Source organism: Glycine soja, chromosome 10, assembly GCF_004193775.1.
Source record: "Glycine soja cultivar W05 chromosome 10, ASM419377v2, whole genome shotgun sequence".
NCBI lineage: Eukaryota > Viridiplantae > Streptophyta > Magnoliopsida > Fabales > Fabaceae > Glycine > Glycine soja.
Genome location: NC_041011.1, coordinates 2,926,588 through 2,952,653, shown reverse-complemented (window position 1 = coordinate 2,952,653; position 26,066 = coordinate 2,926,588). Strand labels below are relative to the sequence as shown.

Sequence of the window (26,066 nt, the reverse complement as noted above, 5' to 3'; positions counted from 1 at the left end):
CTAATGATATTTAGTAAATTTGGATAATTGGATGATAGTTAGGATGTTTGTAGTTAAAAAGCATAGTTCTCTTCGGGTCACTGTTTTTGTCTCATTTGAGAACTGAAACGGACATAAGCTTAATTGAATTTATTTCGGTTGCAATAGAATAGATTCTATGATACTATTATTAATGACTAGTTTATTTTATGTGCTATACAAGCAAGATTTGTCTTATTATTGATGATATGATTACAAGTTTATAACTATTGTCTAATTAATTATGTTTGTACAATCAATAGATTGAAATTTATCCTAAAAAGGTAGCAGATAAATATGTCCCCACTATATGATATATTGACTAATGCTTCTATTAAGTTTGATTATATTTTAGATTCTAGATTTATGTTGGTTTTGTTACTTGTTAATATATGTTTTGTGGGTTGTCCATCTCATCCAAGCTCTTCTCTGGTTCAGTCCACTTTGGCATTTGCCAACTAATCATTGCCTCATTCCTTACTTTTCTTCAATTAGTTGACAAATGGCACATGCTAATGCTATCACTTTATCAAGGCAAGATCTCCTTCTTAACAGAATGAATTTGGTGATTAGATTAGAATGCTCAACATTCAGAGACTCACAGAGAGTCCTTTTTATGGTTTAACTTTTCTTTCATCTTACAAATCAAGAAAAGGAGATCTTTATCAATGTATAATCAATAATTTCTAAAATATGAGTTAATACAACCCACCACAGTTTATCTGTATTTTTTTTTTGTCGTCATGACATATTTGTTTAAGTTTGATTTATATACTTTAACTTTTTTGGTACATTTTTTTTACTTAATACTATAACATACCTACATTTATTAAATATATAAAAGGATATTAATTATAGATATGACAAATTTTCATCTTAAAAAGAAAATATAACTAGATAATTAATATTACTTTTTATAATATAATCATATAAATAAATACCACAATGAAATTCAAATTTAAAGTAAATAATCAAATCAAGTTCAAAAAATAAAATCAATTTATTAAAAATTAATCTGGGTCAGCTGACCATATTACATTAGTAATTTTACATCACCAAGTTGGCAAAAGTAAAAAAAAAATGTTGCAATAAAATACAAAATGTTCTCGTACAATGTTAAATTTTTAAATTTAATACAAGTAAAAAATAAAAAATATTTTTATAATTTTACGAAATTTTAAATATTATCTAAAAATGAAAGCTTTTAAATATACTAATTTGAAGCTTAAATTGTAGCATTGATGTATTAGTTATTCTATCAACTTTATTTCTCTCACTTAAAACATTAGTGAATACTTCCTATGGCAAACTATTAGCTTTACCTTTCTCATTTTATTTAATTTTTTTATTAAAAATATTCTCTCTATTTATATTTATAGTTATGGATTTCAATTTTTAACATATAAAATAAAGCCTTTTATAAATCAATGTTGGTTTTCATTATTATAATATTGAAATGATGCTTGATTTCCTTCCTAATTGAATGTTGAGTTTATATTTGAATATTTGGTAAAAAAAAGTTTTTATTTCAATATACTATCAAACAAGTAAAAATTCCAAGCACATATTGTCTATAATTTTAATTGTAGCATTTTTTATTTTAGAATTTTATTACTAGATCACAGATTGAAAAATATGCCACACTTTCATTACCTGACCATGCACATGCACGAGTTTATGTTCAGTTTGTTTGATTTTAAAGTGCACGCATTGTTTAGGAGGCTTGTGAAAATCTTTCTTCTTAGTTCTTATGCAAATAAAGCAATAATAATTAATCAACAAATGCCAATCCACACGATACAAGAATTTAGTTTTACCTTTTTTTTATAATCTCAAGTGTTAATTTATTGAGAGGGTATAAAAATGTTAATTTCTTATTAATTCTTTGAACCAGGACGAAAATGCTTGTTAGAATGAGTTTAAGCAGAATTTGCACAACTCATAAACTTTTTTTTTTATATTGAATACAGTTATTAATTTATATATGGATTCATTTTGAAAAGAACGTTTGGCATGGTCAAAAAAGTTTTTGATCATAATAAAAGAAGGTTTAAACTACATAACTTGTCAATCTAGATGTTGTTCTTGTTCCATTAGAAGGGAATGGAAGAGAAAAACTATGTAGCCAAATTTGGATTAACTTCTAGCTTATGAAATGCTTTTAATTGTTAACCTTTACAATTACAGGTGAAGCTCATCTAAGAAAATTTGAGTTGTTAAGTTTATAAATGATTATTAGCATGTTTGGATTAACATTATAATGATATAAAAGCAATTATTTTTTCATGGTGAAAGAAACCAACCATAGAATTTTGCTTCTAATTTATTATGTTTTTTTAATGTAATTTTTTACTCTTACCTTAGTTTTATTATGTTTTTTTTAATTCTTATATTTGATCACCTTTAAATATCAAACATCTCATCAACAACCTTTATTTTTCTTTATGTCTTCCCATCACATTTCATCATCTATCATATTAATATTTTTTTGTTGTCTTTATCTATCTCAAAGTGTCAATTGATTTTGAATGTTCAAAATTTGTTTTCATCCTTTTTTTTGTCAACACTGAGTATCTAAACATACTATATGGAAACTTTAAACAAAATAATTTATATAAAAGTTGAAGTATATAAATTAATTTTAGCTTATATTAGATTTAATTTATTTTCTCTTTCTTTTAATTTCTCATAAACATTTGTTGAAAGGTCTATCTAAATTGACTGAATCAAACCTTCTACAATTATGCAAAATGGTAGAGTCCCTTGCACGGCATAGGCAGCGGAAGCACAGTTCTTGTACAGTAGATGCAATGACTCTTTCTTCAATACAACTAAACAATGAAGGATTTGCAATTGAAGCTGTATTTTGCTTCCATTTGGAGCCCGACAAGGATACCATTCCTCGTAGACCACATTTTGTCATAATGCAAAACCCACCCAAATGGGAGATTTCGTAGCACATTACACAACAGCTTTACTAGAACCAATCAATCAATGAATGATCTGTCTCTCATTCAAATGAACTAAGCACAATCCATTAATTCACCTTCTAGGACGCAATCTAGTTAAGCAACTCTACAATGTTTATTTCATTCCCATCTTAGGACTAATTTTGGTCGTTTAAATGAAAAACGAAAGGGTAATAAATGAGAGGATAAATATTTAACTTTTTTCTGTCCTTTACCTGGCTTTTTTCATAGATGTTTATTAGTCAAAGAACCTCAAGTTGGAGAATTCAAACAAAAATTTGTCACACTCCATGATGTTAACATCAGCCTAAAGTAACTTATGCCATCGTTCTTCAATACTCAACTCTTACATGACAACTAAAATGGGGACCGTGAAAGTAAATCGATTATAGTTTGGGACACGAATCATTTCATACATATTTAATTCAAGAAAAATGAAGATATGAAAAACAAGATGAAATTAATTATATTATGTACTCTTTTACCATGTATTAAATAAATAAATAAATAAAAAAACTTCCATTCCTATTTTATTTTCTCTAATTCATTTAGTTTTAAGTTTCTTACCAAGTACCTTCAAAGGTGGATTCGTGGACTAAATTCAAATTGACAATAGAAAGATCAACAACAGATAAGAAAACAAAGACAATGACACCACCACACAAGTCTTTTGAACCAGTTAAGATAAAATTAGATATATAAAATCCAAAAGGCAACTTTACTCTAAAAAGTACAGTGATGAAAGACTTAAATCCTTTTTTTACTTCACCATGTGTTGAACTGACACAAACATATTTTTCTGCCTTTAAGCACTACTACTACTACTGCATGCTGCTGAGTTATTCACCCATTGCTCAACATCATCCATATGTAGAGCAGCATATTCTCAATTTGCCTTTCTTTTCTATTATTTGTGGCAAAAAGTAGCATATTCTTGATCATCATTCTTTTCAAAATCAAGGAGCATCTCTAGTATTCCTTCAACTAAAATCATAATTACCTTCAATTCCCACCAGTCTTTTTCTTTTTTCTCACATTTTTTTTACCCTTAAAAGGAATCCTAAAAAAGCCTTGATTCTTAAATTTAATTCTCTCGTCATTGCGTTGTTCTTGTTGCAGGATCATGGAACTAACATCCAAGCCTTGAATGAGGCATAAACCTTGGAATAGAGAAGCAACAGTGGTTGATACTAAACTACTAGTAGTGGCCAAAGTCCCCTCGGCATTGGAGATTAGGCCCCCCACTGAACTTGGAACGAATCACAAGAAAAATAAAAAAGCAAAGTTATGTATGCACTTTGTCCTGGCTCATTACCCACCAAAAAAACATTCTGTCCATCTGTTTTTCCTTTATTTGATTGAAGAATATTTTCCAAATTGCCTTTGTATCTTTACAATCTTTCATGGGAGGGGAAAAAAGGATACAAGTTTACAAGCTTTTTTTCATGGCACATGGATTAAACGCTTTAACTTTTTAATGGGCCAACGTAGCATGTAAAAGCAAATACGCAAGATTGGGATCTGGTGAAACAGGTTTAGTAGGACTGTTCAGGTACGAACATGATTGGAACCTGTGGTGAGATACTTGTATAATTCCCTGTGATCACTGATGCCATGACCCACAATTTATCAATTTGAGTTATAAGATTTACGATTGGGTTCACCGAAATATAAAATCAATGCCTTAAAAGCAAAGCTAGCTTCAATTGCTGATATTTCACTAGGGAGTATTCTTGGTCTGCACTTTGGTTTACATTAAACTGACATGTATACTAATGGAAAGTGTCATCATTTTTAGCCATCTCTCCTGAAGCGCCACAACGTGTCCAACTTTTCATAATGAAGAAAATCCCATCATATTTAGAATACAAATGTGTCAGTTAGTTAATTGGTTAGCGATTCTAGTAAACAACACTTCACAAAGGGCTTGAAGCAAACCAAAATGCATGCAAATTTTAGTATATAATATATAATTATAATAGCAGATTGAGTGTATTTATAGACAAGTTCATAAGGAAGCCCACGGCAAGATTTTTCACTTTAATATTAGGAAGAAACAAGAGCTCGCAAGCCCAAGAGATTTTTGGCTCAAACCCTATCCTGCTGCTTGGACATATATAAAATAAATGAAAAAAGTAATTGATTTGGTCATATGTGTATTAATTATGCTGTAATATTTTGTTAATTATATTAAATATGTTGACAAAAAATAAGCATGGAACATGCCACATGTCAAGTTCTCATAAATTCGCTACTAGGAGTAACAAGTTCAAAGGAGACAACCACATGTCAGGTTCTCATAAACTTGTTACTAGGAGTAGCATGTTTAAGGATAATATGTCATGCATCACGCTGTGATAAACTTGCTAGTTGGAGTAGCGGTTTTGACCCAATCATTGGTCAAAAGTGCCCTATGCCAGTTAAATGTTATCAAACCCATCTTGATATTTTGTTTGTAAAAATGACACAAAATGGTTAACGAGCCAATAACTTTGTTGTAGGTAAAACCATACCCAAGAATAATATTGGAGAAAGAAGAATTCAGAAAACAACAAAAAAAAAATTGTAAATGCAATGAAGACACTGCCATATGATTTTGGGGGGGAAAATATCAAGTCATTATTGATTTCCCAAGATTCATGAAGACTATTTTGTCAGCTAGATACATTTAGTTATTGCTTTCTTCCCCTTCCCCTCTTGGTCGTTTGTGTATCCATTGGTTCTTTCCCAGTGACTTCTGATAGATCCACTGCAGAATTAGAAGAATTTTTAAATTATTTTTAAACAAATCAAGAGTGGGAGATCATTCCAGTGGGCAATATGAGACAGGAAAAGAACCTAAATGTATCATCAATGTATGTATGCCACGGAACTGTTGTAACTTTTAATAAGATTAAAACTTGGAGGAAAGAAAATTTTATGCATATCCTAAGCTGACTTAACGTGAACTCAACTTTTAAAGTTCTAATTAATATTCATTCCCATGGTTTCAATATTTTCTAGTATTACAGGGAAAAAAAATTCAAAATCATTTCTCATGCAAATATATCCCTCGGCAAATAAGTGCCCAAATGTATGGTGATCAACAAAGAATAACAAAAAAGACATACCTTCTGGTCCCCGAGCCATCAAAGTAAAGAATATATTATTAAGTTTTTCCATCTTCTTGGCTTCTTGTGCTTGGTCTGTCTTATACTTCAGACACTGGTCAAAAACAATAACAATCAACTTTAGGAACATTTATATGTGAGATGTGTGACCGAGACAACAATGGGGGAGAGAAGAAAGAGATTTTGTTCGAGTGCATGTAATAATATGCTTATGGCACATCGTTGCATCAATTGGCTTCACACAAGTGACAAATTATATTCTATACAAGAAAACAGGCTCAGCAAAAACTGTAGTCATGACAAATTCATTGATGCAAGGAATCACATCTTGCTTACATATATATTTATGCTTCCTCCTATAACAAATACAAGTTTTGGATTGTGTAAACTATGATGGGCACCTATGATGATTCTCCATTAGGTAAAGTTAGTTTCCTCTGGCACATCAATAGAAAAGGAACATGTTAGAACCACCAATAATGGACAACTTTCCATCAATCACCAGTGCCCAAAGGCAAAAAGAATATAACGATATTTAGTGCTTCAGTAAACTAGTGCCACTGAATTAATTCCTTCACCAGTGGAGATTCCTAGAGATAGCATAATGTCATCATCCTTAGTATAAGGCATAAGATGCAGTATAAATCTTCAGTTTGTCTTCACTCTTCAGTCGTCAGTCAAAAGAAGGGTAAAAAAATAAGAAAAAGAAGCATCAAATGAATATCTAATCACAATATTTCCATGCCTGTGTTTAACAACTTTTCATGATGTTGGGGGGGAGGGGGGACCCTGCAAATAGAATCTCTGCTCCTTACGTTCACATAACTCATAATTATAAATGTTTTAAAAATACAAGTAATAAATATTCAATTCCTACACATAGAAGCTACTAAGTAGAGAGTAAAATGGGTGTAAGCGTGGAAAAATACTTAAACCAACTAAGAATTTTTCAATGACCATGACAAAGGTAGTTAAAATTGGGGTCCTACTTGGGATTAAGGAGGAGGCCAAAGATTGTAAACTACGGGATCATAAGATCCTAAAAAATTGATAATATGTTTGAGTGCATATATATATATGCATATAAAATATCATAAATAAGAATAAAAAAAATACTTCAAATCACTGCAACACTAGCTTCAATTAAATTCATAATCCATAAGATGGTCATCATAACTCATACTTGTAACAACTTAAATTAACAACACCAAACACAAAATATCAAGTTTTTGAAACTCAAACACACAGGTCAAAGTCAAGATATATAATTTATCATATCTAAAATGTTGTGTTAATTAAAAAATTTGTCCTCCATTTGATCATCATTTGGTCCATTATCTTCATCATCTTTGGAACATCCCCATCCAAGTTGTCCACATCCAAATCTTCATTGTCTCCATCATCATTTTCCACAATCCGCTCATTGCTGGATGAAACATAATCTAGATTTAGCTCAAGATACTTCCTTTTCCTAGCTTACTTCTTTTGGTGTGGACCCAAGAAAATACAATTAAGATGAACAAGTAGCAGACTACTAGGTAATTTTATAAAGAGGGTTATAATTTGTCTTAAAATTTAGGTTTAAGCTTAACTCAACTTCACAAAACTGATTTGTAAAGTAAGGTTTTATTTTTAAGCCACAAGCATAAATTACAATTCACAACATTTTTTTGTACCTTTTCTACTACTTAACATTGTGTCAATATTATTTAAAGCATCTTATGTTGCTCTACTTTGTGCAATTTATTTTTTAGTACCATAAATGCCCACTTCAACTAATTTTTTATTTGAGAATATTGAAGGATAGAGATTCATTCCACAAATCAAACATATTGTATCTTTAAATTTTGTTTTTAACAAACTTTATAAAGCATTGTCACCAGATGCTTTTGTACTATGCCAGGATCAATTAAAGGTTCAAGCAAACCTTTAAAAATCTTCGAAACAATGTCAATGGAGGAACCACAATCAATAAAAACAGCTCCAACAGTGGACTCATCGATATCTGCTAGATCCTTTGGTGTTCAACATACTCCAACCACTTGAAGGAAAATCACTTATCATTAGGGTAGGAAGTGTAAGTGAAGACCTCTTCCAATAAGCACTTATTCTTAAACTCATATTTAAGAATCGCTTCTACTTTGTCAATGTTTGGTAGCGGAGGAAGATGATCCTTAGTCTCTTTTGGAAGATCACTAGAGTCACTTGGAGACTCATCATTGGAAAAATTGTTGGAGACTTCTGGGAGAATCGCGTTTTGGTCTTCACACGCTTCCATGGTTGTTAGTTATGGCACTAGGAGAGAGAAAATTGAGAAAGGATTGTTTTAGGGGTTTCTTGCTTTGATATTGTGTGAAAGAGTTTTAAAGATTTGCTTGAACCTTTAATTAATCCAGACATAGTATAAAAACATTTAGTGACAAAGCTTTATGAAGTCTGTCAAAAACAAAAATTTAAAGATACAATTTGTTGATTTGTCGAATGAATCTATGGCCTTCAATGTTCTCATAGATGAAAAATTAGTCGAAACAAACATTTATGGTACTAAAAACCAAATTAAACAAAGTAGAGCAACAAAATATGCTTTAAATAATATTGACACAGTGTTAAGTAGAACTACAAATGAAAATGCTTTGTGAATTGTAATTTATGATTGTGGCCAAAAAGAGTTTATAAGGCTTGGTTAGTCCTCACCTTACAAACCGGTTTTATAAGATTGAGTTAGGCTCAAACCCAAATTATGAGATCAAATTGTTTTCACTTCTTTGAGATCATACCATCTTGAAAGCACTCTAGTTATGTTCACACCCAGAGGAACTACATGTCAAGCTTAATAAGCAATTTTTGAAACTCCAGATATTCATCTTCATAAGACTCTCACCAATTTTTTGTAATCTTATCAATTGTCATTCTAGCTAAGGACTACCACAAATACCAAGATGTCAAAATTTGAACTACATTTTCCTCGCCAATCTCTTCAACACCACCACCACCAAGCATCTTAAAGACTTGGTCGGTCTATTAAAATACACCAATAGACTTCAAAAACACCGTTTCTTTAGGGCTTATTCACCTAGAATTTCAATATCATCCTTCTCCTCTTGTCATTACACCATCAATCATTATGGTACACCCAACTTGCTTCTATTCAGCTCTATGTACTTTCAAAATCTCTATTGTCAACTCTAGTTCCTTCTTCAAATACTTTACTCTAATCTCATGATAGGATGGTGACTTAAATACTTGACCACATTATAGGAAATTCTACACTTCTGGCCACATTGAATAGTATGACATTGTTATAGAAAAAAATCGCAATTGCTTGAAAACTTCCAGACTTCTCACCATCAATCACAAGGTCCTATTAGAGTAATATAAAGGGAGGTGCAGTATTCAACTGCACACTCACTTAACTATGTTAGTTACTTAGTTAAGAATCAATGTTAGTTAAGAGTTGGTTAGAAGGTTAGTTCGTCTTAACCAACTGATCTAGAGCTCTATATATAATTCTCTTTTAACAGAAAACAGGAACCCCAATACTTGATTCTAAAGTTTTCTCTCTTTAAGCTTTTATCTTCTTCAGCTTTGTGAAGAACACTTTTATGGTATCTAGATCTTGGTGACGATCATCAATGGCATCACAACATAATGCGTTTCTTTCCGCTTCTTTTCCAAATTCTATTTCCCATAAGCTTGATGATTCTACATTGATTTTATCTCGAGTGTTATAGGATGCACACATTCCTATGAAGTTTGGGAGTGCATTCATGACTATTTTTACAAACAAACTATCACCACAGCAAGGCAACTTCGCACTGAATTTCGAGCAACGACTCTTGCGGGTAAGTCGATGCACGAGTTCCTGTTGCAGATTTGCGCAATCGCAGATTCTCTTGCCTCTGTTGGAAGTCCAATTATGCTTCAGGAGCATATCGATTCCATTCTTGAAGGTCCCTCACTGAATTATCATCCGATCATAGCCATTATTGAAAGCAAGTTTTAACCACCGCGGAGTAACTTGAACCAATGTTTGCCACCACAACAGCATACACCACCATACCAAAAATCACTCCGTCATACCAAAAATTGCCTCACTGCAACAAAAATAGCACCTTTGCCGATTACAGTAACAGAGAAAGAGTTCTTTAAAGGGGGTGGGGACCATTGCAGTCCCATGCCCCTATTTATACAAACCCATAAGGCACTTGGGTTCGCGAAACGAGTTAGGGCAATGATTGCAACTCAGACCCTAGAACACACATGTGACCTCTCACCGGATTATCAACCTATCAATCAAGTTGAGGTGCCGTTATTAGCTCATGAATCTCGCTTGAACAAGTTCAAGAAATCTCTTTCTGATTCTCCCTCAATTAACCTAACTCAGGTGCCAAACAAGCAGGATCCTGAAAATTTCTCCAATTTCAAGGTGGGTCTGGCTGTGGAGGAGGTTACAATGGTGGTTTTAACTGCAACAACGATTGTCATGGTGGCATCAGTGTTGGTGCTGGCAGTAGTGGCGATGGCGGCCGAGGACAAGGTACTAGTCGATTTGCAAATTTTCAATGCCAAGTGTTACAAGTATGGGCACACAACATCCGTTTGTCATTATCGCTTTGATGGAAATCCCCAGCCCAACTCCTCCTTAGTTCTTTAGGATCCCACCTCACAATATTATGGCCCTCAGAATCAGTACAATGGCACCTCTGGTTAGAGTAGTTTCAACTCTAATTCTGGGAAATCCTATGGTGATTTTTGTCCCTCAAATGTCTGGACTGACAACAATTATAAGCCTGCTAATGCTGGGAATAATTCCAATTCTAGTGCTATGTTGACCAATGTTACTTCTCAGCCAACAATAATTGGATTCCAGATTCAGACGCTTTGTTTCATGTAATTGGAGAGTCTCAAAATATTCAATTTGAGCCCTTTGAAGGACCTGGCCAAATCTTCATTGGCAATAATCAAGGTTTGCCTATTTCCACCTCTGGTTCTTCATCCTTCATCTCTCCTTATAACACTAAAGTCTCTTTGTCCCTTCAGCATTTATTGCATGTTCCTAATATCACTAAAAATCTTATTAGTGTCAGCCAGTTTGCCAAAGATAAGGTCTTACTTCAAGGCAATGTTGGTCCTGATGGTCCATACAGCTTCTCCAACATCAAGTTTCAACATCCTTGGTCTGCATCTTCAGCTCTTGCTTGTATCTCAACTGCTGAAAAGTCCTCTTTGACTTCATGTAATAAGTCTGAAAAATCCATTGTAAATTCATGTACTAGAACTAGTTCTCTATGGCATGATCGTCTAGGTCATCCTAATTCTCATGTACTGCAATTAGTCTTGCAACACCGTAAAATACCTACATCTAATAAAAATTCTTAGTTTTTGTTCAGCTTGTGCAGTGGGCAAGTCCCACAGACTTCCTTCTTTTCCCTGAGTCTGTGTATACTTTTCCTCTTGAGCTAATTTACAGTGACCTATGGGGGCCAGCCCATGTTTCTTCAACTAATGGGTTTTCATACTACATAACCTTTGTTGATGCATTTTCTAGGTTTACATGGATTTATCTTCTCAAAAACAAATCTGAAACCTTTAATGTTTTTCAAAGGTTTTAAGGCTATGGCAGAATTACAATTTAATTCAAAAATAAAAAACCTTCAAGCTAATTGGGGAGGGGAGTTTATGATGCAATCCTACTCCGCAAGGGCATTGGATAGAAAAACTCCAAGTAGATTGGGCCAGAGATGCAAGAGAAAGCCCTAGGGTTCTTATGAGCCTTAGGGTAGATTTCGGGCCCATGGGCTAAGTACGAGCCCGCTTATCTTTGTAAATATTAGATTAAGGTTTCATTATTTTTGGGCCTTGTATTTAGGGCTCCATAATGTAGGTAGGGTACCCTAGAAATATAGGATTTTTCAGCCCTTGTATTTTAGGGCACCTAGACTAGTTTTTGTATTAGGGGTAGTTTTGTAATTTCACATGCACTAAGTGGATATTTGATGTGTGTGGTTGAAAAGAGAAAAACATGTCTCCTATAGTAGTCATAACTCTTGCAAGAGCCTAAGTGAAGAACTTCGTGACTATTATGAAGGAAGGCATAGGTCACATCTTAGACCTCACTCCCATAGGAGAGAAAATGAAAGAAAGCCTCAAGAGGTTAACATTAAACTCCCATACTTCCATGGGAAGGACAATGTAGAGGCCAATTTAGATTGGGAAATAAGGGTAGAGCAACAACTTAAAAGGAAGTCTACTTCAAAATCTTATGGCTCTCACTCTTATCCAAAGAAAGACCAAGGTCAAGGAATCTTAGGGGTGAGACCTTCTAAGCCCAAAGATGATAAGGGGAAGACAATAGAAAAGCAACCCCTTAAGGCTAGTATGCAAGAGAAGACTAGCTCCATGAAGTGCTTTAAATGTCTTGGAAGAGGACACATTACTTCTCAATGCCCCACCAAGAAAACCATGATTATGAGGGGCCAAGACATTTATAGTAGCCAAGATGAGGCTACTACTTCACCTTCCTCTAGTAAAAGTGAAGAAGCAAAAGGGGAAGAATCTAGTGAAGAGATCTACCCCCAAGAAGAAGGACAACCTTTAATGGTTAAGGAGGAGTGTAAGGAGGTAAGTGTCTCCTCCAAGAGGTTAGCTAAGAAGGAAAGACATTTTGAAATAAAGACAAATATTAAAGAAATTTCCCTTCTTAGACAACCTCCACATTTTCTCCTTTGTAAAAAGACACTTGTTAGCATTGCCACATCTCTTAGGCTTGAGTTTATTCCTCAAGTAAAGGAGTTGTTGGATGAGGGTTTGCTTCGCAAGAGATTAAATCCTTGTGCTTTGTTGGTGCCCAAAATAGGTATTATTAGGCACCAAATCCCTAAAATAGGTGGTGTGATGAATGTTTTGGGTGGTGCAACACTCTTTTGTAAAATTACTCATGCACCCAACATCTTCATGATTTGTGTACATAGGGACTCATTAGGTAGGTTTGTTCTTATTTTTAGTTTCAATACAAACTTAGGCACTCATATGGGACACCTTAGGTTTGTCATACTTTTTGGTAGGAATAATCAACATGAAAATACAGAAAAAGGTATGTTCTATTGCTTTACTTTTCTTAATTTTTTAAATTGTGATCAAAGGGTTCCCATGAACCCTAAGAGAATAAAGGTCATTCCTGAGTGGCCTGCTCCACCAAGTGTAAGAAAAATTTGGGGCTTCCAAGACTTAACAAACTTTTACAAAAGGTTTGCCCCATATTTTTCTATACTTGTAGCACCACTCATTGAGTTGGTGAGGAACCATGTTCCTTCATGGGAAGATGCCCAGGAAATGAGTTTTCAGACCTTACCTTACTTCAACATACTAAACACCACTAATACATATGTTTTTGTTCTTTTTACAGGTGTTAAGGGAAGGAGCCCAGAGTATCAAGAACCTCAGGATTTGAGGTCAAATCCTTTTCAAGGGGGAGGGAATGATGCAATCCTACTCCGCAAGGGCATTGGATAGAAAAACTCCAAGTAGATTGGGCCAGAGATGCAAGAGAAGGTCCTAGGGTTCTTATGAGCCTTAGGGTAGATTTCGGGCCCATGGGCTAAGTACGAGCCCGCTTATCTTTATAAATATTAGATTAAGGTTTCATTATTTTTGGGCCTTGTATTTAGGGCTCCATAATGTAGGTAGGGTACCCTAGAAATATAGGATTTTTCAGCCCTTGTATTTTAGGGCACCTAGACTAGTTTTTGTATTAGGGGTAGTTTTGTAATTTCACATGCACTAAGTGGATATTTGATGTGTGTGGTTGAAAATAAATTTAATTGAATTGGTAGAAGCCCAATCCAATTAAATTTTAGAGGGGGAGGTGAGCATTTGCTTACTACACCCCATTGCCACATCATATAGTCACACTTTGTGCATGTCCTTCATGCTTTTCATGCCTCATGACACCTAAGCACACTTAGTGGAGAATCTTGGAATTGATCTTGGATTAGTGGGCTGAACCATAACTAAAATTCACTAATCATAATTAGTGAAATTTTGGCTCCAAAGTTTGGCTCCACAAATTCAATTTCAAATTCAAGTGAAATTTGAATTTCCCTCCAATTTTGTGTGACACTTAGGCTATAAATAGAGGTCATGTGTGTGCATTTTTTTCAACTTTGATCATTTGAATATTAAACTTCAGATTTCAAAGCTCATTTGGAGCACAAAATTTCGTGCTCTTCTCTCCCCCTCCCTTCATTCATCTCCTTCTTCCTCCAAGCTCTTATCCATGGCCTCCTATGGTGGTGAGCTTCTTCTAGACTCATCTTCTCCTTGAAGTGGCGTCTCCTCTCTCTCTTCCTTCTCCATTCCGCTGCCATTCATCTTCCAAGAAGCAAAGGAATCCATTGATGAAGAAGATCCTAGGCCTACAAGCTCCAATGGAGCTTGCATCAGTTTAGGCCACTAACAGCTTTCTTACCTGACTGTGGTATCCATCATAAACTGATTTGTCCCCACACCCATCATCAAAATGGGGTTGTGGAACGAAAACACAGACATATTGTGGAATTAGGCCTTACTTTGCTTCATCATGCTTCTTTACCCCTCAAATTTTGGGATTCTGCCTTTTGCACAGCTATCTACTTAATAAATAGGTTACCTCCAGCTTCTCTTAAGTTTGAGATACCTTACCATATGCTGTTTCACAAATTTCCTGATTACAATTTTCTCAAAACCTTTGGGTGTTCTTGCTTTCCCTTGCTCAGGCCTTATAACAAACACAAGTTGGATTTTAGGTCTCATGAATGTATTTTCTTAGGGTATTCTACCTCTCACAAAGGGTATAAATGTTTATCTCCCTCTGAAAGAATTTACATTTCCAAAGATGTTGTCTTTAATGAGTCCAAGTTCCCTTATGCTGATCTTTTTTAGTCCACTGTTTCTTCCAGTCAGTCTAATTCCTCATCTACTCTTTACTTTCCTCCTATTCCCATTTTCCAACCCTCAAATTTACCCCAACCTATCCCAACTCAGTCTTCTTCTGCTGATATCACTCCTCAGTCTGTCCCTACTAATGCTCAGCCACAAACAGACCAGTCCAATACTGATATTCAGTCACAAACAGACCAGTCCAATACTGATATTTCCATTTCAGCAGCCAATACATCTCCACCATCCACAGCTGTTCCCACTGAACAGTCTTCTCATTCAACAACCAGTCCAGAACTCGCATCCTCCACTCTTCCTCGCCCTTACCTCAAAGACCTACAAACACACATCCCATGCAGACCAGATCAAAATCTGGAAATCATCTGCCAAGAATTAATCCCACACTTTTGTTGGCTCACTGCAAACCTAAGTCTGTCAAGCAAGCCTTAACAGATCCAAATTGGCTCTCTGCCATGCAGCAACAGTATGAAGCTTTGATGAAGAATAATACCTGGAGTCTGGTTCCTCTGCCACCAGACAGAAAACCAATTGGGTGTAAGTGGGTTTTCAGGGTCAAAGAAAATGTAGATGGCTCTATTAACAAGTACAAAGCCCAATTAGTTGCAAAGTGGCTGGTTTTGATTTCTCTGAGACTCTCTCCTGTTGTGAAACCTGTAACAATCAGACTTATTTTGTCTTTGCCTCTAACTAATCAGTGGCAACTAGCTCAGCTGGATGTCATCCATGCTTTTCTGAATGGATTACTGAATGAGACAGTGTATATGTCTCAACCACCAGGATTTCAAGACACTAATTCTTCTCTGGTATGCAAGCTTAATAGAGCTCATTATGGTCTCAAGCAGGCCCCCAGGCAATGGTTTGAAAGGCTTCAGACTACCTTACTTCAGTTTGGGTTTGTGGCAAGTAAATGTGATCTCTCTCTGTTCATTTACAAGACCAAGTCTCACACTGTATATCTCCTTGTGTATGTTGATGATATTATAATTACTGGAAGTTCTATTCCTTTAATTCAACATCTTACCTCTCAGTTGAACTCAAAATTCTCTCTCAAACAGCTTGGTTTGTTAAGATTATTTTCTTGGAATAGAGGTGAAGACTCTGGCTGACAAATCAATACTGCTTACTCAAAGCAAATATATCAGACTTATTGCAAAAAACCAGTATGGCAGAAGCTCAATCCATTGCTTCTCCTATGGCTTCTAGTTGCAAGTTGACTAAATCAGACTCAGAACCTTTTTTTTATCCAACTCTATACAGATCTGGTTGGGGCTCTTCAATACTTGACTATTACTAGACCAGAGATCAGTTTCTAAGTGAATAAAGTCTGTCAATTTATGGCTAATCCATCAGAACCTCACGGGATTTCAAGATAATTTTAAGGTACTTGAAGGGTACTGTTCTTCATGGTCTGCATCTAAAGCCTGATGCCTTAGGTCAGCCTTACACTCTAAGGGCACTCTGTGATGCAGATTGGGCTTTGGATATTGATGATAGAAGATCCACTTCTGGTGCAGCAATCTATTTTAGTTCAAATCTCATCTCCTGGTGGTCCCGCAAGCAGCAAGTGGTTGGTAGGTCTAGCACAGAGACAGAATATTGTAGTCTAGCTCAGACCACTGCTGAAATATCATGGATCCAAACACTGTTGACTGAACTTCAAGTTCCCTTCTACACTCCCATCATATTTTGCGACAATCAAAGTGCTCATTGCTCATAATCCTGTTCGCCATGCCAGAACGAAGCATATGGAGATAGATGTTTTTTTTGTTAGAGAGAAAGTGTTGATTAAGCAGTTTATTGTACATCATATCCCTTAATGGGTCTCAGATGGGGGGTAACAGATCTTGAGGGATGGTGGGATTGACCACACCAAATGATTCCATGATCCAACACAGTGATCCCACTGATTTCCAACGACCATGTTCGTGACCCTATATAACAAAACCATGAACAAACATGTAGTCTTAATTTGTATGTTATCTAAAAGATGAATTATAATTTTGTGCCCATGGCCAAAATGTGAGTCTTGATAAAATATTGTCCATGCCCATGGCCATAATGTGAGTCTTAATAAAATATCATCCATGCCCATGGCCAAACTAGCATCCCACAAAAGCTTCAACTTTCCTGCATCCTTCTTAAGGATTACTTTGCCAAAGAACGAGTCAAAGTATCCCACAGGGATGTTGTTTCTGGATTTCTGCAATCGGATGTTATTTTGTACATGTTTAACAACTTACCCCGAGATGTAGGAATTGCACCAATCAACAATGACATTCCAGCAAGCATTTTGCTTGTTTCAAAAGACATATGCTTGTTGAAGGTGGAGTATTTTGGGAAACAAGATGTGTTCTCTCTCAAAATTAATCAGGATCGTTTGATAATTGATCCTTATATACAGCTTGGAATTAATGATTTATTTTAATTTACAGGATCAATTGTATTACTGTTTTTCATTTTTTAGCAGATATAGATTCCAAGGAGATTATGGCTCCTGATTTTTATGATTAGATTGCAGTAGAAATTTTGTTTTGTTCTCCTTATTTATTCGCCCTGTGTAATTAGTTGTAAACTAATGAAAATCATTTTCCACAATGCTGAATTCATATGGCACAATTCCTCAGCAGCAGCATATGTAAATTGAAAGTCTAAAGAAGCGAAAGTTACATAATAAGCACATTGATGGGCATCTTTAACTCAATTAGATTAGAGTGAGTGGCAAAGGTAATTAGGGCTCTGTTAAACAACATCACAGAGGGTATCCACAATTTGGAATGTTCGAACCAGTTCTACTCATCTCTATTTAGTATTTACCCTTAAAATCTATCACATTCTTCAGGGAAAGAACTACATAGAATTGACTTGTCTTGATTTCAATATTTCAACAAATTGAACACATGAGAAAATGGCATTCAACCCTAAAACACACAACAACAAAAACAACAACAACAATAATTAGTACCTGTCGATTATCGGTGACCTTGAGTACCAACTTGCCCTCACAATGCCGGTACTTCATCAAATACCGCGTCTATTTCAGGTGTGAAAAAACGAAGATACGATAAAGAATTTGGGAGTGTGCATAAAATTAAATAAAATAAGGAAACAGAATTGAGTTAGTGACAAAACCATAGAGAAATTAAAAGACAAAATGGTTAGAAAAATGAGAAATGAGAAATGAGAAATGTAAAAATGCAGAAGAGAAGAACATACAGAATCAGGATCGGCACGGAACAACTGAACCGATCGCTCCACGAATTCATCCCACGAAGTTATGTAAACCATTGCGTTGCGTTGTAGCTGACGCTCACACTCACACAGGGTTCTGTGAAGCTTGGGTTGGGTTTAAATTTAAAGTCATTGGAGTGGACCCCATGGTAGTAGCTCATGTCAAGGTGAAGCTGCTTTTGAGTTCCATATCTTAAATATGGAGTTTTATTAAATATTGTACTCAAACAGAATTATTTTGCGTACAAGATACTTATGTTTTAGATTAAAAAAAAGTGACTTAATTAACCAACATACTATTGGTGGACTGATATCGTGTTTGATTCTTTAAATGTTGTTAATCAGGTTCTTTATAAGTGGAAATCCCACCAATGATTATTTAAATTTTTTAGTAAAAATTAATCATTAAAAAAACTATTGATACTTTAAATTAATATCATGACTAACAAAAAATATGACTTAATTACTTAATTTATTATGATTAAAGAAATTGATTAATTTAGTGGATAGTAATAGTTATTTTTTCTAAAATTACTCTTATCATTAATATTTTCTTCTCTTTTAATTGTTTTTCAGTACAATTAATTATAAGCATTTTAATCTAAAAAATAATAATGCAAGAAGTATTATATATGTCTCAGCCCACGACCCCAACATCATCACATTTTAAATTTCATTTCAGTTTAATTTTGTAATAGCTAAAAAGTGTTTTACTTATAATTTTAAATTTATGTATTTATTATTTTATTTGGATAAATTTTATATTTTAAATTTGCTTTTAAGTATGATTCTCCGATATTTTATAAGAAATAATTTTTAGTGTAAAATATATTAAAATTTATTTCTTATAAAAAGGCAGGAGGTAGCATGATTTAAAGTTTCAATTTAAATGTAATTGAATAGAGAATCACATGGCCTCATCTCAATAATAGATTTATAAGCCCTATGAGGTTGCCACATATGGATTTGTTTTTGTCTTGGTTTGTACCTTATGACGATGGAAACATTTTGCTTGAGTTTTGGATTGTTAATCTGTGAATCGTTGCAGTTATACAGCTTCTTCCTACAGTACCCAACAGGTTGGAAATGGAGTGGTTCCAAATCATGCTTATCCATCGGTGTTTTATCGGGGGAATTCCTAACAATGAATCAGACCCTCCTAATAATATAAAAATAAGAGATAATCTAATAATTTCTTACCTTAAAGTAGGGGTGATTATCCGGGTTCAGTTCTGCGTGCTGGTTTGTTAAGTCTGCGAACCGAGTGGATTACAAATCTATATAATTATAAGTAATATTTGAACTTGGTTCATTAAGTAGGCGGACTTAACAAATTTTATCTATGGGCTTGTGGATAGCCTATATAAGACAAAATTAATTTTAAAATAAAAATTATACAAATTGAGCATTTGAGTTGAGAGTTGAGACTAGACTTTGGAACCTCTCATTTCAAACTCTCACCCCGATGTGCATCTCCTTCCCCTGCCTCATTTCGCCCTGTGTCTTTTTCCTCGACCCTCACTCTGTCGCGAGGCCCAAATGTCACTTTCTCTTCCTCGGCTTGTGCATGACCTCCCTCCCTTGGCTAGCACCATGTCGTGCTTCCCTTACCCCGATCAAACATTGCGTGAGGTCACTTCCTCCTTCTCGGCTCACGCACGTCGCCCCTCTCTACGCATTGCACCTCTCTCTTGCACGCCACATTTCTCATTACGTTGTGTCTCTCTCTTGCTTGTGGTTGTGTCAAACAACCAAAAACATATTTTTTATTTTTTTTTTAAAATTATTGATTGAACTTACGTACTGATCTGTTTATCCGCAGGCTTGGCGGATTAGATACGAACCTACAAAAAAGTCCATTTGTTTCGTAGAATGAATTTACTTGGTCCGTTTTAAACATGAGTTTCACGGGTCGAGCCTTAAATAGACAAACCAACCCGCATACCCACCGCTACCTTGAAGGCCTAAGAATAAAGAGGGTCACTATTTTTTGCCATTGGTGAAAACTTAACACCTAGACGTAGTTGATTCATCCTCCTTTGAATTTTATTGGGTGCAATGTGATATTTGTTAGATGTCCTTCTTCAATGTGGACATATTTAACGAGAGAATTTATGTTCGATTTTCATTATGTGTAAAATTTTCTTGAACCAATGATAGTCACACACCATAAACAAGATTAATATTTAATTTAATAGGTTGAGCGACACTGATAATCTCTTATTAAGAACAAAAAAAACTTATTTAGAATGGTTATATTACATGAGTGTGAAATGATTGTTTCCAACCATTAATGCGTGTTTGGATGATCGTGTGATAATTGAAAAACTTGGAAGCAGCAAAGAATTGCCTCATTGGTGGAAAAACAATTGATTTGGCATCAATACATATCCAAACATACACCAAATGTGCATGGCTAATTTTAACCAATTAAAATTAGTATTAGTATATCTTCTAAGATAATTATTACAAAAATCAATAAATTTATCATTTGTGATTGGATAATAGAAAAATATTAAAAAAAAAGAGATAATAGTATAAAGACAATTATATTTGAAACACTTTACCAACTTAAAAAAAAAAACAGAAGCAATATACAATACCTCCCACGTATTATACTCTTTGAACATGAAAAAAAGTAAAAAAAGTCCCCACCTATATTTGGAAATTAGTTCCAAACTCGAAATAATAAGAATCCCCGGAAATTTTGTTATGGCTCAAACATGCATACCTAATGGTTAGGTCGGTTGCTATGAAATAAATGATTTTGCTTTTTCGGTCTCAAGACGCGATTTAAAGGACTAAACATGCTCTTAAAAGAGTCATTTTTATTGACTTTATTATAGCTTGACGAGGCAATTCCCATTGCTAGACATGTCTAACGACTCAGGAAACGAGGAGTCTTGCGTGTCTTTTGCGTTTGTAGTAAGCTTAAAAAAGGTGAGGATTTATGAGCCTTCAACTTCAACTTGATTTGCAAAGACAAATGAAGTTATAAACCTTAAGGCTATGTTTGTATTAAGGGAAGGGAGTGGAGTGGATGAAAAAAATGTTTCATTGTTTAGTTTTAAAAACAGTTTTTGAACACCTTAAAGGCTTAAACTCAACTTTTATATTTACGAAAAATGAAAACCAATAGTTCCAAACGCTTTCTTGCTTTTTAACTGCCATTTAAGATTTCACGTACTTGCATCATGTCGCTTTCTATGCGTCCATGATTCCGGCTACAGGCAAAGAAATGTCAACAAACGTGGAGAAGAACTATCTATGTAATATTCAACTTAGCTTATTTATGAACACATCACTAACCACTAACCAGAATAATAGTGTAAGATAGAGAGTGGGAAAAGAATAAAGAAAGTGATAGGAGCAGAAACAGAATGGAGGAAAGTGGTAAAGGAACATGGAAGCACGCTGCTTTCCATGTTGCCACCACTATTGCCACCCCTGCTGCTTATGCCCCTTTGCCCTTCGCTCTTGCTTCTCTCGGTTGGCCTCTTGGTTAGTTACTTGCTTCTTTTCTTTCTCAAACATTATTTATTTATTTATTAATTGTGGATCATCATCACAGTTGTAAACAATACTATGCACAAATTAATATTAAATCATATTGTTATTGATATATAATATATTACTGTTTTTTTTATAGAATAATCAGGTTACTTAACATTAAATACTGTTTTTTTAACTAACAAATCGTTCGTCTGAAATTTATAACCTGTAAGTAAAAATCTTGAGTTTGAGATGAAAAAAACTTAATTGGAAAAGAAAATTCTACTAAAATGATCAATTAGATTTTTCAGTGAAGATTAATCATTCGTTGATGAATACTCACTAATCTCATAAGTACAAAAAAGAGATATCCTTTTTATGATAAGGGAAAGCCACTTATTGGTATAAATAATAGAATATGGTTTTGTCTCCGCGAGGATTCTGTTCCTTTTTATTTTATATATTTTGTTCATTTCTTTTGAAGCCACTTTCTTAGTTTTCTTATTTGGTTAGTTAAACAATTAATTAACTGGTTTGTGTTGGTGTTACTCTCTATCTTAATGGTTTCAGGTGTGACTAGTCTGGTGAGTGCAACACTAGTCACCTGGTACTCTAGCTTTTTGATCGCTTCGCTGTGGAAATGGAACGGGGAGAAGCACCTTACCTATAGACATCTTGCACATAGTATTTTCGGTTCGTATTATACATTGATTGATTTGGTTTTACTGTTATACAAAAAAGACTGCAAATAGTTGCCTCCTCATTGTCAAGTTCCTAAATTTTTTTCTTACTAATCTGTAATGCAAACCATACTCAGTTAGCCTCCATAGTCCATAGGGGAGTGTAAAATGAAGGCAGGCTCAACAAGTGTAGATATTTGGGTTTTATTTATGCATTACTGTGCTCAAAAACAGATTTATTAGGCCCTATATTTGGATAATTATTTTCAAAAATACTTATTGGAGAATAAAATAAGAAGGTAAAATGAATTGAATTTCTCTTATAAACTAAAATTAACTTATGTACTTCAGTTCTTGGAGAAGTTAAATCAGTGAGTTTCTATAAAAGTTAACTGTAAAAGTTGATTTTAACTTAAGGAAACAACTTATTTTCTTCTCTTACTAACAGAGAAGATTTTCTAAATAGGGCCTTAACCTATATTACCTACGCATACATACAATTATGCAGAGCCCTTATTTTGTACATAGTATTTACTGTTTAGTTTCTCTGCTTATGGTATTTATAGCTATAATGACTGTCATATTCAATAGTCTAATGGTTTCTTTGCAGCTTTGTGCTAGCTGCACTCCATATTATCCACGACCACGGTTCATAATATATTCTTGACTTTTTGTTTATTGATTCCTGAAGGATTCTGGGGGTACTGGTCTATTGCCTTTTTTCAGCAGGTAGCTTCTTTGGGAAATAACATTGCCATCCAAATTGCAGCTGGCAGCAGCCTTAAGGTTATGCATCTACCCAGTTTTTGTGGAGTGATAGGACGAATATTATAAATGTTCCATCATTTCTATTCAGCTTTTCTATGATCTTCTGTCTTTTCATTTAAATCTTCCTAATAGACAACAAAAACCATTTGTTTCCATTTTTTGGTCGACGTGGGAATGTTCTAATTACATGTTTGTACAGGCAGTTTACAAGCACTATCATGAGAATGGAACATTGACCCTGCAACACTTTATTATTTTCTTTGGAATCTTTGAACTACTTCTCTCTCAGCTTCCGGATATTCACTCACTGAGATGGGTAAATGCCTTGTGTACTTTCAGCACAATTGGTTTTGCTGGTACAACCATTGGTGTTACCATTTACAATGGTAAGCTGGTGCTGGATCTTCTTCTTCTTCTTCTTCTTCTTGTCTGTCAAAGCCTGAACACCTAATTGATTCCTTCTCTTTATCTTATGGCGATAACATATTTAACTTTTTGGTTTCCAACATCTCTTAGGGAAGAAGATTGATAGGTCATCAGTAACTTATAGCTTGCAGGGTAGTTCTGCTTCTAAGTCCTTCAAAGCATTTAATGCCCTTGGGACCATTGCCTTTTCATTTGGTGATGCAATGCTTCCAGAAATACAGGTATCTAATACTTCTAAGTCTCTTACACTGCTACACATGTTCTTTTAAATTGTAAACAAGGTTTTAAATTGCAGTCACGGTCTTGTCTTGATCCTTGACATTGAGGGAATTTATGGACATATGTGGCTGACAACAATTGTGATTGTAGAGACTCCAAAAAAACCTTGATGCTGTAGGCTTGTGGCCAAAATCACAGTCGTAGACGGATTTTTAAAACCTTGATTGTATCATGACAACTTGGCATTTTGTGACTCTGCATTCCTTTTCCAGAATACGTTGAGAGAACCTGCAAAGAGGAATATGTACAAAAGCATATCAGCAGCATATACTGTCATTGTTTTGACCTACTGGCAATTGGCCTTCTCTGGATACTGGGCTTTCGGATCAGAAGTCCAACCTTATATTTTAGCTTCATTGTCTATCCCAGAATGGACTGTTGTTATGGCTAATTTATTTGCAGCGATTCAAATATCAGGATGCTTTCAGGTACCTTCTCTAGCACTCAATATAAGAGTATGAATTTGTTTGAAACTTCTTGTGGCCATCATTTAATATTCGTTTTCTCTGCGGGTAAGGAAAACAGGGAAAGGGAAAGAGTCGAGTGGTGAATGTTGCATTAGTCATCTGTAAATCTCATGATCCAGGCTATTTCTGAATAAATTATTAGATAGTTCATACCATAACCTGTCTATGGTCCCAACAATCTTTATGCGACTTGTATCCAATTTTTTTAAATTACGATAAAGAATTAATATCATTCAATTATATGTCATGTGTATTTTAGTAGGGATTATGATGATCTCATGCTACCTAATAATTTCTTGTTATTCCTGACACGAAACTATTATGGTTCAAATGCCTTTACTAATGGAGTTCCTTGCTTTCATCATTTGTCAGATATACTGCAGGCCAACATATGCCTATTTTCAGGAAACTGGGTCCCAGTCCAACAAATCTACTAGCCAATTTTCCCTTAGAAATCGCCTGGCACGACTTATTTTTACTTCCATATACATGGTTCTTGTTACTCTTATTGCTGCAGCTATGCCCTTTTTTGGAGATTTTGTGTCCATCTGTGGGGCAATCGGGTTCACTCCTTTGGACTTTGTGTTCCCCGCTTTAGCATACCTTAAGGCTGGAAGAACGACCAATAACTCCAAACATGGCCTTTTGATGCGACCATTAAATATTTTAATAGCTACCTGGTTTTCAATTGTTGCTGTCTTGGGTTGCATTGGTGCAGTCAGATTCATAGTGGTAGATATCAAGAACTACAAGTTCTTCCATGATATGTGAGAATTTTGGACTACCCCAGAAATTCTTTTCAGCCTTTTCTCATTGGGTAAGTTGTACTTTATCCCACATTTTTTTTTGTCTAAATCAAATAAATACAGAAACTATAAAATTATACATTATATACCCTCAGTTTTGAAATACATATACACTTCATGGTCTTGATCCCACTTGAAAGATTCAGAAACATCACGGTTGCTGGTAATTTCATTTAAGTGGTGATGAATAGGTCATGTATATGCTACACATGTAATAATTTTCTTTAACGAAAGTACAACATGATATATTGTCTATTTTGGTGCTTTCTTGTCTCCTGTTTACATACAGAATTCCTTTTTCTCCTGTTAATCCTCTTTCTGAACTTTACCCATTGTCTCAACCACCAGCAGGCAGCAAGTGTAATATCAATGTGTTCGATAGAATTAAACAGTTTTAAGTGAAAATTATCATATGCAATGTTTTTAGTACAATTTACCTATTTTTTTCCTTACAATTGTACATGTAAGATGTTAAAATTGGATTTGAACAAAAAAATTCCGAAGAGAAAAGAGTATTTTATTTTATTTTTCTTTTGCCGAACATAGTTGAATAGAGCTCTCTTGCAATCTTATGTACCTGTGAAACCATCTGAGCTTTATATTATTACATATGTATCTCGCAACAGCTGAAGCTATCTATGTTTTATCATACAAGATTGACATGATTGAAATGCATGTTTTAATTAATTAATTCATTTATTTAGAAAAAAAAAGGTTGAAAAGTGATGACCTTTATTTATCCCAAACGTTAAAGTTTCAATTGTTTGGCAATATTTCAGCTAACTAAAAGCTTTACGACCAAAAAACTTTTGAAGTAATCAAAATCAAACAAAGGGTGAACATAACTCCAAAACTGAAATCAAAAAAATACTATAGACGATAACAA

General features: G+C 34.5%; 2 protein-coding genes across 2 annotated transcripts; one reads left to right on the top strand and one right to left on the bottom strand.

Moving 5' to 3' along the window:
- Nucleotides 1–5,462: 5,462 nt before the first annotated feature.
- LOC114370251 (signal recognition particle 9 kDa protein) lies at nt 5,463–18,450 on the bottom strand. The gene is made up of 4 exons (XM_028327550.1): nt 18,248–18,450; nt 17,997–18,065; nt 6,098–6,191; nt 5,463–5,736 (listed from the first exon to the last, which is right to left on the bottom strand). The coding sequence occupies exons 1-4, from the start codon at nt 18,317–18,319 to the stop codon at nt 5,660–5,662; spliced, it is 312 nt and encodes a 103-aa protein (XP_028183351.1). The 5' UTR covers nt 18,320–18,450; the 3' UTR covers nt 5,463–5,659.
- A 3,146-nt stretch (nt 18,451–21,596) lies between these two features.
- LOC114370959 (GABA transporter 1-like) lies at nt 21,597–25,444 on the top strand. The gene is made up of 7 exons (XM_028328359.1): nt 21,597–21,763; nt 22,325–22,447; nt 23,126–23,220; nt 23,402–23,588; nt 23,719–23,849; nt 24,120–24,335; nt 24,747–25,444. Exons 1-7 carry the CDS (start codon nt 21,643–21,645, stop codon nt 25,143–25,145), a joined length of 1,272 nt encoding a protein of 423 aa, XP_028184160.1. The 5' UTR covers nt 21,597–21,642; the 3' UTR covers nt 25,146–25,444.
- Nucleotides 25,445–26,066: the final 622 nt, after the last annotated feature.

Bases quoted from the DNA above. Each gene is read 5' to 3' on its own strand.
- LOC114370251 (XM_028327550.1), bottom strand. From the start codon at position 18,319: ATGGTTTACATAACTTCGTGGGATGAATTCGTGGAGCGATCGGTTCAG. The intron at 6,192-17,996 runs GTACTAATTATT...GTTTTTGACCAG, and splicing joins AGGTCACCGATAATCGACAG to TGTCTGAAGTATAAGACAGA. The intron at 5,737-6,097 runs GTATGTCTTTTT...CTAATTCTGCAG, and splicing joins GATGGCTCGGGGACCAGAAG to TGGATCTATCAGAAGTCACT.
- LOC114370959 (XM_028328359.1), top strand. From the start codon at position 21,643: ATGGAGGAAAGTGGTAAAGGAACATGGAAGCACGCTGCTTTCCATGTT. The intron at 22,448-23,125 runs GTTCGTATTATA...TGATTCCTGAAG, and splicing joins TCTTGCACATAGTATTTTCG to GATTCTGGGGGTACTGGTCT. The intron at 24,336-24,746 runs GTACCTTCTCTA...ATCATTTGTCAG, and splicing joins AAATATCAGGATGCTTTCAG to ATATACTGCAGGCCAACATA.